Source organism: Astatotilapia calliptera, chromosome 11 (genome assembly GCF_964374335.1).
Source record: "Astatotilapia calliptera chromosome 11, fAstCal68.1, whole genome shotgun sequence".
NCBI lineage: Eukaryota > Metazoa > Chordata > Actinopteri > Cichliformes > Cichlidae > Astatotilapia > Astatotilapia calliptera.
The window spans coordinates 32,677,088-32,689,012 of record NC_137432.1 but is presented as its reverse complement, the minus strand read 5'-3'; the positions used below and the strand labels follow the sequence as shown (position 1 = coordinate 32,689,012).

The 11,925-nt window shown below is 38.5% G+C and overlaps 1 protein-coding gene across 2 annotated transcripts; it reads right to left on the bottom strand.

Annotated features, from left to right (window-relative positions):
* Positions 1–284: 284 nt before the first annotated feature.
* Positions 285–11,693, bottom strand: LOC113032679 (uncharacterized). Of its 2 annotated transcripts, XM_080308138.1 has the most exons (7): positions 11,560–11,693; positions 11,302–11,382; positions 10,364–10,649; positions 9,628–9,782; positions 7,206–7,488; positions 6,653–6,783; positions 285–558 (listed from the first exon to the last, which is right to left on the bottom strand). In XM_080308138.1, exons 2-7 carry the CDS (start codon positions 11,363–11,365, stop codon positions 491–493), a joined length of 987 nt encoding a protein of 328 aa, XP_080164264.1. In that variant the 5' UTR covers positions 11,366–11,382; positions 11,560–11,693; the 3' UTR covers positions 285–490. The 2 variants fall into 2 exon arrangements, with proteins under 2 accessions (XP_080164264.1, XP_026041494.2); XM_026185709.2 differs by lacking the exon at positions 285–558 and having other exon boundaries at positions 6,292–6,783.
* Positions 11,694–11,925: the final 232 nt, after the last annotated feature.

The window sequence follows — 11,925 nt, the reverse complement described above, 5'->3', positions numbered from 1 at the left end:
CTATGCATGTGACAAATAAAGAACCTTGAACCTTGAACTCCTCCACTTGGGGCAAAAACTCGTCCCTGACCCGGAGTGGGCAATTCACCCTTTTCCGGCTGAGGACCATGGCCTCAGATTTGGAGGTACTGATTCTCATTCCCACCACTTCACACTCAGCTGTGAACCTTTCCAGAGCGAGCTGGAGGTCATCACTCGATGTAGCCAGCAGAACCAGTTTGTTTGTTCATTTGTTTTTGTTAGTGACATAAGCTTTACATCTAATCCAGGACAGAGCCATACACTTTCAATTCAATTCAATTTTATTTATATAGCGCAAAATCACAACAACAGTCGTCTGAAGGCACTTTATATCGTAAGGTAGACCCTACAATAACACATACAGTGAAAAAACCCAACAATCATATGACCCCCTATGGGCAAGCACTTTGGCAACAGTGGGAAGGAAAAACTCCCTTTTAACAGGAAGAAACCTCCAGCAGAACCAGACTCAGGGAGGGGCGGGGCCATCTGCTGCGAGCAGTTGGGGTGAGAGAAGGAAGACAGGATAAAGACATGCTGTGGAAGAGAGACAGAGAATAATAACAAGTGTGATTCAGCAGAGAGGTCTATAAACACATGTTTAGTGAGAAAGGTGACTAAAAAAGAAATACTCAATGCATCATGGGAATCCCCCAGCAGTCTACACCTATTGCAGCATAACTAAGGGAGGATTCAGTGTCACCTGGTCCAGCCCCAACTATATGCTTTAGCAAAAATAGAATAGAATTCAACTTTATTGTCATTGCACATGTCACGAGTACAAGGCAACGAAATGCAGTTTGCATCCATCCAGAAGTGTGTTAGCTATGATATAGATATATTACAAAATATATAAAAGGAATATAAAAGGAATCTTTTAAGCCTAGTCTTAAAAGTAGAGATAGTGTCTGTCTCCCGAATCCAAACAGGAAGTTGGTTCCACAGAAGAGGGGCCTGAACACTGAAGGCTCTGCCTCCCATTCTACTTTTAAATACTCTAGGAACAACAAGTAAAGCCTGCAGTGCAAGAGCGAAGTGCTCTAATGGGGTGATATGGTACTATAAGGTCAAGATACGATGGGGCCTGATTATTTAAGACCTTGTATGTGAGGAGCAGGATTTTGAATTCAATTCTGGATTTAACAGGAAGCCAATGAAGGGAAGCCAAAACAGGAGAAATATGCTCTCTCTTTCTAGTCCCTTTCACCTCACACAAAGTCAGGTATTCATGTCTTCCAGGGACGACTGTTAACATAGCGACCATCCATTTCATGTCTCCTATTACTCTGGAATTCTTGAACTGGAAGTGTTGGGAAGGTTACTTTTAAAACGTATTCCACTACAGATTACAGAATACATCCCCCAAAATGTAGTTTGTAACTTATTCTGTTGAGTTACTCAATGTGAGTTGCTTGTTTCTTGTGTGACTGCAGAATGCCTCTCACAGATGTCGTTATGATTCCCATCTATGGCATTATAAGCGATGCCAAATTCATAGAGCACAAACTGCAAAACAACAAATGTATAAAAATAATTACACCTCGATGTTTGTCAGTAATCACAATTAGGTTACTACATTCAGTAAAATGTTTAAATTTCATTTATTTATAGAAAAGCAATTGACAGCAGCAGCTGCTTTACAGTATGGAACGCCAGGACTGCCATAATGAATTAATTAAATACACCATTAAATAATTAATTAAATGTGGCAATAATTAATTAAAATAGGAAATAATTAAATAAATATTTTTGACAAATTTAATTAATCATTTTGGCACAGTTGACTCCTTCAGGTCTCACCATGAAATAATTTTATCTGTCAACCTCACCCATCAAACCCAGTGGGCGGGGTTAACGCTGATCGAGTCAAAACAATTGCTTTGGCCTGGTGGCCGTTGTTTTTAGAAGGCGTTACTGCACGCCAACAACCAGCATGTGGAAACTAACAGAACTGAAATTTTAAAAACCCTGTTTGTGTGCCACCAAATACCATTTTAATATTTTTTAGCCAAGAATGTAGTGGTTTAATCTTCAGATATCTGGTCAGTTTGTCAAGGTAGAGCCTCTTTGCAAAAGTGCTTCGATGATTTCGGAGATGTCTGCCCAGCCCAGTCTCACAGCAAAGCGTGGGATAGATCCGCTCGCTTCGCAAGCAATCGAGCTGTTATTACAACTGACAAAGCGCAGGCCCCGGTACACAGCTGTAATAACCCCCAGTGTACACTGACTTCATTTACTGAGGTTATATTTATCGGGTTTTTATTTCCTGATGTTCTTATGTGTCATACATGTTTCAGTCGCCAATTCTGAATTATAACTAACATTAAAAATATGTTTAAGGAGGAGAGAGAGCAAATAAATTCGATTAACAGCTGATCTTTGGGTTTTTGTTCAGTAATAGGCGTGGCCTGTGTATAAATGCATAAAAGAAATAACGTTGGTGTTTCCGTCATGTAGTAACTGCTGACTTTAACTGTACAAAGGTTGTTCGACACTATGACACACATACAGACTTTATGATGTTCGACTAATATTTTTATTGTGAATATTAATCATGAGGGTAAACAGCCCTGTACACCACGGAGCGAGGTCAGCATATCCACGATATCTTCAGCTCTCTAAGTTAACACAGAGTTTCCCAGCTGACCACTCTAATGGTCATCTACGAGTAATTCACGGGTCATATCAATATGATTTTACAGAAAATCATCCTTATTACTGCCAACTATTCCAGAGACATGAAAATCTACAGCATAAAGAACACAAAAATATAGCAGTCTAACACAACACTGTAACAGAGATGAACGCTCAGTTTGTCTCAGATCAAAGTGGAATGAATGTGATTGGTTGAACAGGTGTTGTGATCTGTGTTATCTGCATTTTCATCAGCAGCAGATTAGAATAACAGTTATACATTTAATAAATCACCAAATTAATACACGCAAGAAACAATCAAACCTATGCTGACAATTTGAGTTTGTATTCCCTCAGCTGCAGACTCGCTGCTGTTTAAATGTTTGAGAGCAAAGATTAGATATAAAACGTCAAACATAGACTAAGGCAGGGGTAGGCAACCTTTCTGATGATGAGTGCCATTTAAATTTTCCTCAGAAGCCAGTGTGCCATATGAGTGCATTAGCAATAAATTTAATAACGCTCTATATTAACAGTTACACACTATATAGAACCACTTTATAGAATTATATTTGTTCGCAGATGTTGGCAGCTATCAGCGAATAGTTATCAGCTATTTTGAAACAAAAAAAAGACACTCTTTATCCATAACAGCAAATGAGCCGTACAACAGAAAATACAAATGCTATTTATGGTCTCCTCACAACAATGATAAGTAAAAAAAACTGGGCCAATATGGCATATTTGTTAATACAGAGACCAACAGGTCTCCGAGTGTCCAGCATTCAGACGGCTACCTGAGGACACTCTTCATGTGAGAGAAAATCTGCTCACACAGACATGTAGAGCCAAATACTGTCAATAAGGCCTCTGCAATGTTCTGAAGACAGTTAAGCTTGTCAGGTAGTGATGTCCAGCATGTGAAAATGCAGCTCCATGAACACGCACAGCTGTGGATTCCAGCTGCTTCGATGTCGCATTAACTGGCATTAAGACAAATCTAGCTGCTCATTAAAGATTTCTGGTTTGATCAGAAAATAACACATTGGTCCATACACCTGAAAGTCTCAAAAATGCATTGTGAATTCTGTCTCGTGTATTTCCATGGTGCTGATGCTGTGCTGAGCGGACAGATCCTGAAGCTTTTGAAGTGTCGGAATGTGGAAAGCTAACAACGTCCCTCTCACCAGTAGGCTAAGTTATTTTTAGCCAATTACAAGTTGAATCTGGTAGTTGGGGTTGTTAGCTAAGATACCGTCATTAAGAAGAGGCACAACTAATGTGTCTATGCGAGCTGATATGCAATGTACATCGCTGGCCCGGCCATTTATTTTTTAATGCACCTTCTCAGATTAATTCACTGCATGTCATGCCCAGGAATGGACTGGGACAAAAAAAAACAGCCCGGGCATTTTGACTAGAGACCGGCCCACCAGGTATTAAAGCCATTAAGCCTTTGAATGAAAACAGACGCTGTTGTGACAGTGATGTACACAACAGCGTCTATGTATATGTATGTATGATTTCTATACATTTTATGTCAGATAAAAACTTTGGTTGTAAGCTTCAGATAATTATTTAATAACAGCCAGACATTTTAAATGAGAATAAGAAAGTATTTCTTTGTGCCCCCCTTTCCCTGTTAATGCCCTACCTGGCCCCCCTGGCAAAACTTTGCTAGACCCGCCCCTGCACAGTTACCAGCTGTCAGCTACTTAGAAAAGGATCCTGGTGTTACTTGTCTCTCAGAAACAGTTCATAACTTCCCTTCAACTCATTCATGTCACCTAAAAGGTAAACCTGTTTCTCCATCACCTGTTCAGCTCTGATGATTCAGTAAGGACATCTCCTGGTCTCATCTTCATGTTTCCCTCTCACCAGATAACCAAACCGACATCATGACCAGCAGCTTTTACGGCTGTGGCTCCAGCAAACATCAGCTGATACTAGAAATTAATATTAAATAAATTCTAACAACAACAACGTGCTGCTGTTGTTTAGTGCAACATCCGGCGGTTTCCTCTTTCTGGCGCAAAGTGGGAGATAAACAAACAAGAGAGAAAAACCGATCAGCTGATCATTGATCAGTTTCATGATTGAAGTAGCAACAGGAGAGGGAGGAGGAGAGAATGAGAGAAGAAGCAGCAGCTGTGCAGCAAAGACAGAATAACTCCAGCTTTGTGTCTTTTTTTCATTCTAGCTGAAGTACGGGACAAACTGTGTTCCTTTTCAGCTCAATACGAAACGCATAATATTTTCTCTGAATGCGGGAGGATTCCGTCTTTTTACGGGAGGGTTGGCAACTCTACTAACTAACCTTAAAGTTCGCTACAACAATGCTGATGAAAACTCCGTCATGCTAGCTAGTACACAGTATGAGTTATTATAACTGACTGTAAAAAGTCAGCATAAAAAAAATAAACTAAACTTGGTTTATATCTGACCCAGATAGACTGCAGGTCATAACTTCTTACCTGAAGTTCAGTTCACCTGACACTCGGACCGGCGGCCGCCTCGGGGCTCTCCTCCTCCTGTCTCCCCTGCTGGCCTCCACCACTTGCTAATGTTACTGAATCTGTGGAAGCTCCGCAATAGCCACCACCAAACAACTGAGTTATTTTTACACATCTCCCAGCATCTGGCCAATCCACCACCTTTCAGTGTTTATACCGTTATGGAAAAACAAAAACAAAAAAAGATCGGCCCATAAAAACGAAAAATCACATCGGCCCACCGGTGGCCAGTCCAGCTATGACCAGGCGGAAAGAGACGATGTTCGGTGAAAACGAGAATCTGTGAATGCAACATGTGGAACACGGATAGTGGAATATGTGAACAAACCGGTTAACGTACCCCCCCGCCCCCCCCCCCCCCGCCCCCTCAAAAAAACAAAAACAAACCAAACAAAAAGAAAAACAGTTAAGCTGGATCACCGGGGCTGTGAGCTCGGTACACTGCATGCTGACTGTTAGCAGAGCTAGTGACATCTCTGAAAACATCTGAGCACTTTTGCAAACATGTTCTATGTTGACAACCTGACCAGACGTGAAGATTATGCCACTACATTCGCGGCTAAAACACTGTTAAAAGTGTAGTTGGTGACAAAAGAACGGGGTATTTTAAAACTTTACACCACCACCACCATTGCTGCCTGTGATTTGAAATACATTCTGGGATATCTGGCTGGCCCAAGTCCACACAAGCAATCGATTATCTAGGATCGACCTGTCTTGACTTAACTTTGCACGGCAACCAATCAAATGTTAGAGAAGCTGCAGTGGCACCGTTAACCCCGCCCACTTAGTTTGATGGGTGAGGCTGACAGATAAAATGATTTCAAGGCCGGACATGAAGGGGACAAAAAGTGCCAAAACGAATTAAATAAATAAATCATTAAATAATTAATTAAAACTGTCAATAATTATTTAAATGTGTTATTAATTAATTAAATATGTCAATAATGAATTAAATGTGTCAATAATTAATCAAATGTGTCAATAATTAACTAATTAAATGTGTTGTAAACATTTATCTAATTAATTATTGCCACGTTTAATTAATTATTACCACATTTAATTAATTATTTAATGGTGTATTTAATTAATTCATTATGGCAGTCCTGGCGTTCCATATTACGGTGCTTTAGATTGTAAGGTAAAAACCATGATAAAGAGAAAACTTCAAACAAAAAAACTTTTACGTTCTTACAATATAAATATTATATTGTACGAACGTGATAATTATGTATATTGTAATAACGTGATATTATGTTGTTCAAACGTGAAAAGTATATTGTTAGAACAATAAAGTTTTCACGTTATAACGTAATATAGCTCTATTTTTCTTTTGGGTGGCAGGTCTATGCTTCCGTACCCTATGAATTTGGGAAAACATTTTCGAGTTACTGTGTATCTAAAACTGTAAGAGAAACCTTGCACAGTTATTCTTCACAAGCTTTACAGCTAATCGAGGACAGAGCCATACACTTCCACCTCACACAGAGTCAGGTATTCATGTCTTCCAGGGATGACTATGTTAACATAGCGGCCATCCATCCCCATCCCGTCACTTGCGTTACAGTGGAACTCTTGAATGGAACCTCCTGGGATGCTTGAGATCACAGCACACCTGGCAGAAGAAGCAGAGATTATTTGGTTAACCCAAGACGTTTACCAGGGCGTTTCACATTGGATTCTTCACTTGGCAGTGTGGAACTGCAAAATTTCACAACCCCAAAGGTGATATTGGGCAAATTAAGTCAGATAAGGTTCTTGCTTTCTATGAGTGGAATCACAGAAATTTTTGTTCATACTCATTTTCTGTTTGGATTTTGGTATTTTCCTTTAAGAGGACTAATATTCTTTACCTCATTTATTTGGACTCCCACATTAACCTGAATATGGTTCACATTTATGATTTGTATTTTATCAACACACTGCTGTACAATAAATTTGCTCTCATCAGTTTTGGAAGATGCAAATGTCCCTATAGTTCCAGTTTGTAATTAATTTAATTTCTATTAAAGTTGCAGTTTTTAGTGTGCATTGTACCTGGGATTATAGTTGCCATTGTTTTCAAGAGAATCTCCGATGCGGATCTCGGCTCCATTTAGTCGTTCTGGGAGAGAATCTATTACATTCAGTACCTTAACAGAAAAAACTTTATGGGTTTTGCGCAGATCGAGTCGCCACCAGGGACTGAAGTCAGGTTTGGTATGAGTGCATGATGCCCCACCCCATATGCCGTTATAATTTCCATCTATGGCATTATAGGCAATACCAATTGTATAGAGTGAGGACTGTGAGGCTTTTCCTTGAAGTGCAAGATTTTCTCCTGCAAAAGAACAAATTCATGAAAAAAAAATTAAACATTGATGTCTTGTCAATAATCATGTTTCGGCGTCAAGAAATGCATTAGATTCAATTACATTTTTCAATTCAGTTTTATCTATAGAGAAACATTTACTTTAAAATTATTTTTATTATAAGGTAAAAAGTCTAAAATACCCGAGATAAAACCCCAACAATCAGGTGATCCAACATAAGAAAACACTTGTCAACGGTGGGAAAGAAGAACTCTCTCTTCATACAAAGAGACTCTGCACAGAACCAGGCTCAGGGAGGTCATTCCATCTGCCTTCACTGGTTACACCTACCAGCCACCAAGGAGGCATCCAAGTCAGATGCCAAACCACCTTAACTGACTCCTTTTCATGTGGAGGAGTAGCGACTTTACGTTTAGCCCCTCTCAAATGAGCTCCACACTGTATAACTAAGGCTGACCCCAGGTACCCCACAGAGGAAGCTCTTCGTATCTGCAGTTTGATTGTTCTGATCACTACCCAAAGCTCGTGGCCATGGGTGAGGGTTTGGGCATATATTTACCAGTAAATCTAGAGCCTTCCTTTCAAGCTCATCTATGTTTTCATTAGAATCGAAGATTGCAGCTTTCACTTTATTGCTAGAGCCACGCCACTTGTCCAGTATGGGTCTGGAGTGCACACACAGCTTCCCCTCTAACCTGCCTAACACTTTTCCCAGGATGATTTTAATTCAAATCAGCTTTAATTACATAGCCACAATTCATAATAATAGTAATCACAATATCTCAGTGTGCTTTATATTGTAGAGTAAACCCCCTACAGTATCAGAGAGAGAATCACAGCAGTCATACAAGCCCCTTTGAGCAAGCCTTGGTGAACGTGGGAAGGAAAAAAAACACCCTTTTAACAGGAAGAAACCACTGGCAGAACAAGGCTCAGTGCTGCAAATGGTTGTAATGGAGGACCTTTCATCCAGTCTTGAAAACATATCTGTAGTTTAAGAAACCAATTTGTATCATCTGGTTCCAAACATAAATATAACTGCACAGCAGTGAAAATATATATGCTCTGACTTCTGATAACAATCCCTAATTGAACTTTTCTGTGAGCGAAAAACTGTTTACTTGTTTATATGAACAGTTTAGGATAACTATTGAATTGAATCTTTATTATGAACATGTTTAAAAAAAAGTGTAACAACAGAGAAATAAAAAGAGACAAACAAAGCATTACAAAAGGAAAACAAACCAACTACAACTACAAAAAACTTTCATGTTCAAAAAGAAGTAAGCCTAAACTTATTTAATCCCTCCCCCCTTCCCACTACCTAGTAATCAATAGACTTCTCCTTTTCTTCCTGTTTAAAATTTCAACACATTGTATTTACATATTGTACATATATTGTATTCTAGGAAATATGAAGTTACTTTTGTAAAATGTTTTATTCAGAGTTATCAAATGCTGCAGTGACGTCTAGCAATACACAAGTACAGAGATGAACCCAATCCCAGAGACAATAAAAAGATCATTGGTAACCTTTGCTAGTCCTTTCTATGCTTTGCTGAATTATGAACCTTTTCTTTTTCCTTTTTAGGCTGGACAAGAAAGCTGGAATAAGTAAAGGCTTCTGAATTAATGATTTAATTACTTCCACCTTAAAAGCCTTTAGCCTCTTAATACAGATTAACTGATCATATTTAAAATCAAAGCACTGATTAATGATAAGAGTTCTTTGTAGGAATGTGGACTAGTAGATATATTGATAGTGTGGATAAAGGCGTTACTGAAGTTAGTTCAGAGAAATCAATAGGAAGCAAGCAGTCTAAATAAATATCAGCAGTTACATAAATAAAAGAAAAAACATTTCTTTTAATTTATTTTAAATAAAAGAAAATTCATGAAGCAAACTCTTTGTCGTCATGGTTACAGTGATGAACACTAATGACGTGCTGGCTTTGCAGCTTTTTTTAGGAAATAAAGTACTGGGTGTTTTTTTTTCACGTTTCTATTTGAAATTGTTTAAACTTTATTGCACTTCATATATCTATTGTTAAACTGCTTTAATATCAGCTTGAAACTCTGGATACTGGAGTTTGGCAATATAGCTGCATACCGTGCACATTTACTCATGTAGTAGTTCAAATTCTCACCAGTTGGAGCGTGATATCCGTAGACTTCCACTTCACAGAGTGCGAGGATCCTTTCTGAACCAGGAAGAGTCAAAGTTACATAACGCCCCTCCACACGACCAGCGAAATTCACAGTGTAGGATTTGCCTGCACCAACTTCAGAAATTTTTCCAACCCTAACAAGAAATGTGTGAGAAAATACAATTTACCATGGCAGCAAATATCAGAACATATGATAGTCAGCGTGATCATTTTTAATTAGTTAAATTTGCTGGTAGCTCCAGAGCCACAGACATGGCACAGAGAGGAGATTGGAGTGAGTGAATAGGCCTTTAAGACAGGTGCCTGCTGTACTCTCAGTTTTCATACTGGTATTTCTTTTTTTTCTTTTTTTTTAAACTGTAAGCACTCCATAAGTATAGCACAATACTCACAGAGTCATTGGCACTTCTTTCACTTTATTCTTCTTGTGTTGTGCTGACAAAATTGACAAAAACTGTAACTTAATATTCTCTATTTCAATATATAATGGAATGATTTAATATAGGAATCTATTGTAGGGAGTGCCAATAAAAAGAATATGGGCATCTAACAATGTCAGTCCTACAGCAACCTCTCCTGTTGCCGTTCAGGAAAACAGCAATAAACAAACACTGCAAAGGTAAAAATGAGTAAAATGCCAAAACAGGATAACCAGAACAAAAGACAAAGAATCACAGTGTTGTTGGTAATTCCTTATTGCTCTATATTTACTAACTTTGGGTTATTTAAGCCATCATTATTCAAAGAGTTGCCTATGTAGATCTCCAGCCCGTTGAGCTCTTCATGACAGCAGTCTCCTCTGTTGGTGATGGTGATGGAAGTGACAATGTAGGACTCAAGCAAGTCCACTCTCCACCAGGGGTCAGTCTGTTGATCGGTGTGCGAGCATGATCCATGGCGAAGGTCAGAATCACGGTTTCCATCAATTGCAGCGTAGGCAGCCGACAATACCGTACTCATACAGGTTGACTGGGTTGCTTTGCCACGCAGGGCCACATTTTCTGGCAATAGCATAATGCAAATGAAAGATATCATGAAAGGACATGCATTCAAGCAAGCAGCTGAAAATGAGCACCCATCCAAATGTACCTCATTTAGTTACTTCCTCACGTAGTTAGCTTGATAACTCTGTTTACAGTAATACAGTGACTGTAGTATATGAACATATTTGGATAGGCATATTTGGTAGAGATGCAAAATATCAACAAACACAACTGCTGGTTAGTTTGCTTAGTCAGCAAAGTCTACCCATGATTCAAAATGATTACATAGGATGCTGAACTTGGTGAGCCAAAAGAATGGTTCGAAAGAAAGTTCTTACTGTAGAAACTAAAAAACTGACTCCTTCATGTGTTTTTTGGAAGTATTATTGTCTTACATGTTATGTAAGACACTGATGTTGCTGGATGCATTACATAATGCATCCAGCTCTAAACAAAAACTGCAGTAACTGCAAATAACTTAACACATTATACTCTGTTAAGTTTCTGTTATACTTCTTCACTCTCTATCTCTACCTGATGATAAACTCATTGCCTCTTATTAATAATAAGAGGCAATGAGTTTATCATTGTCATTTTCACGTCACTATCTTTTACATATAACTACTTTTCCTTAAAAAAAAGAGTCCATATATACCCAGATTATACTTACGATAGGTGCGTGCTGAGGACATTCCCAGGAGAAGGAGCAAAACCAGTGATGGAATGTGTTTCATTGTTGCTACTGTTCACACTGAGAAAATAAAATACATTTGGGAAATGTGCTTGAATTCACCCCAACTTGCATATTTTTTAAACTCTAAACTAAATTTAAACAAAAATAAAACACATTTATGCGAAGTAAAAACAAACAGTGGCCCTCTTAACCCCCTTAGAGAATATTTTACGTCTTTAAATGAAAACTACATACCTTATAATCAGATGAGGAGCTGCTGTTAAGGATTGTTACTTATATTCACATCCAACCAGGGCACATGAGCTTTGTTTATCAATAACCCACCGAGGACTTTGTCCTTTTACTTGTAGAGATAAGGCTCATTTCAGTTACCAAACAAAATAGGGTATTGGGAGCTTCTGATGTTTTTGTAAAAAAGCATTGGTAAATGCAGGCTAGCTCTAAGGTTTATGGTACCATGCGTATTAAAACTTAAAAAGAAAAAGTGAAAAATAGAAAAACTGGCAAGAATAATAAAAACAAGAGGAAAAACATTTCTCAAAAAAGTTAAATGGGTTTCATATACTCAAGTCAATCTCAAGTGGGTTAAATCCAAAAGTA

Coding starts and splice junctions, on each gene's coding strand:
- LOC113032679 (XM_080308138.1), bottom strand. CDS start 11,365: ATGAAACACATTCCATCACTGGTTTTGCTCCTTCTCCTGGGAATGTCC. Junction 9,783..10,363: donor GATGGCTTAAATAACCCAAA/GTTAGTAAATAT, acceptor ATTTCTTGTTAG/GGTTGGAAAAATTTCTGAAG. Junction 7,489..9,627: donor CGGATATCACGCTCCAACTG/GTGAGAATTTGA, acceptor GTTCTTTTGCAG/GAGAAAATCTTGCACTTCAA.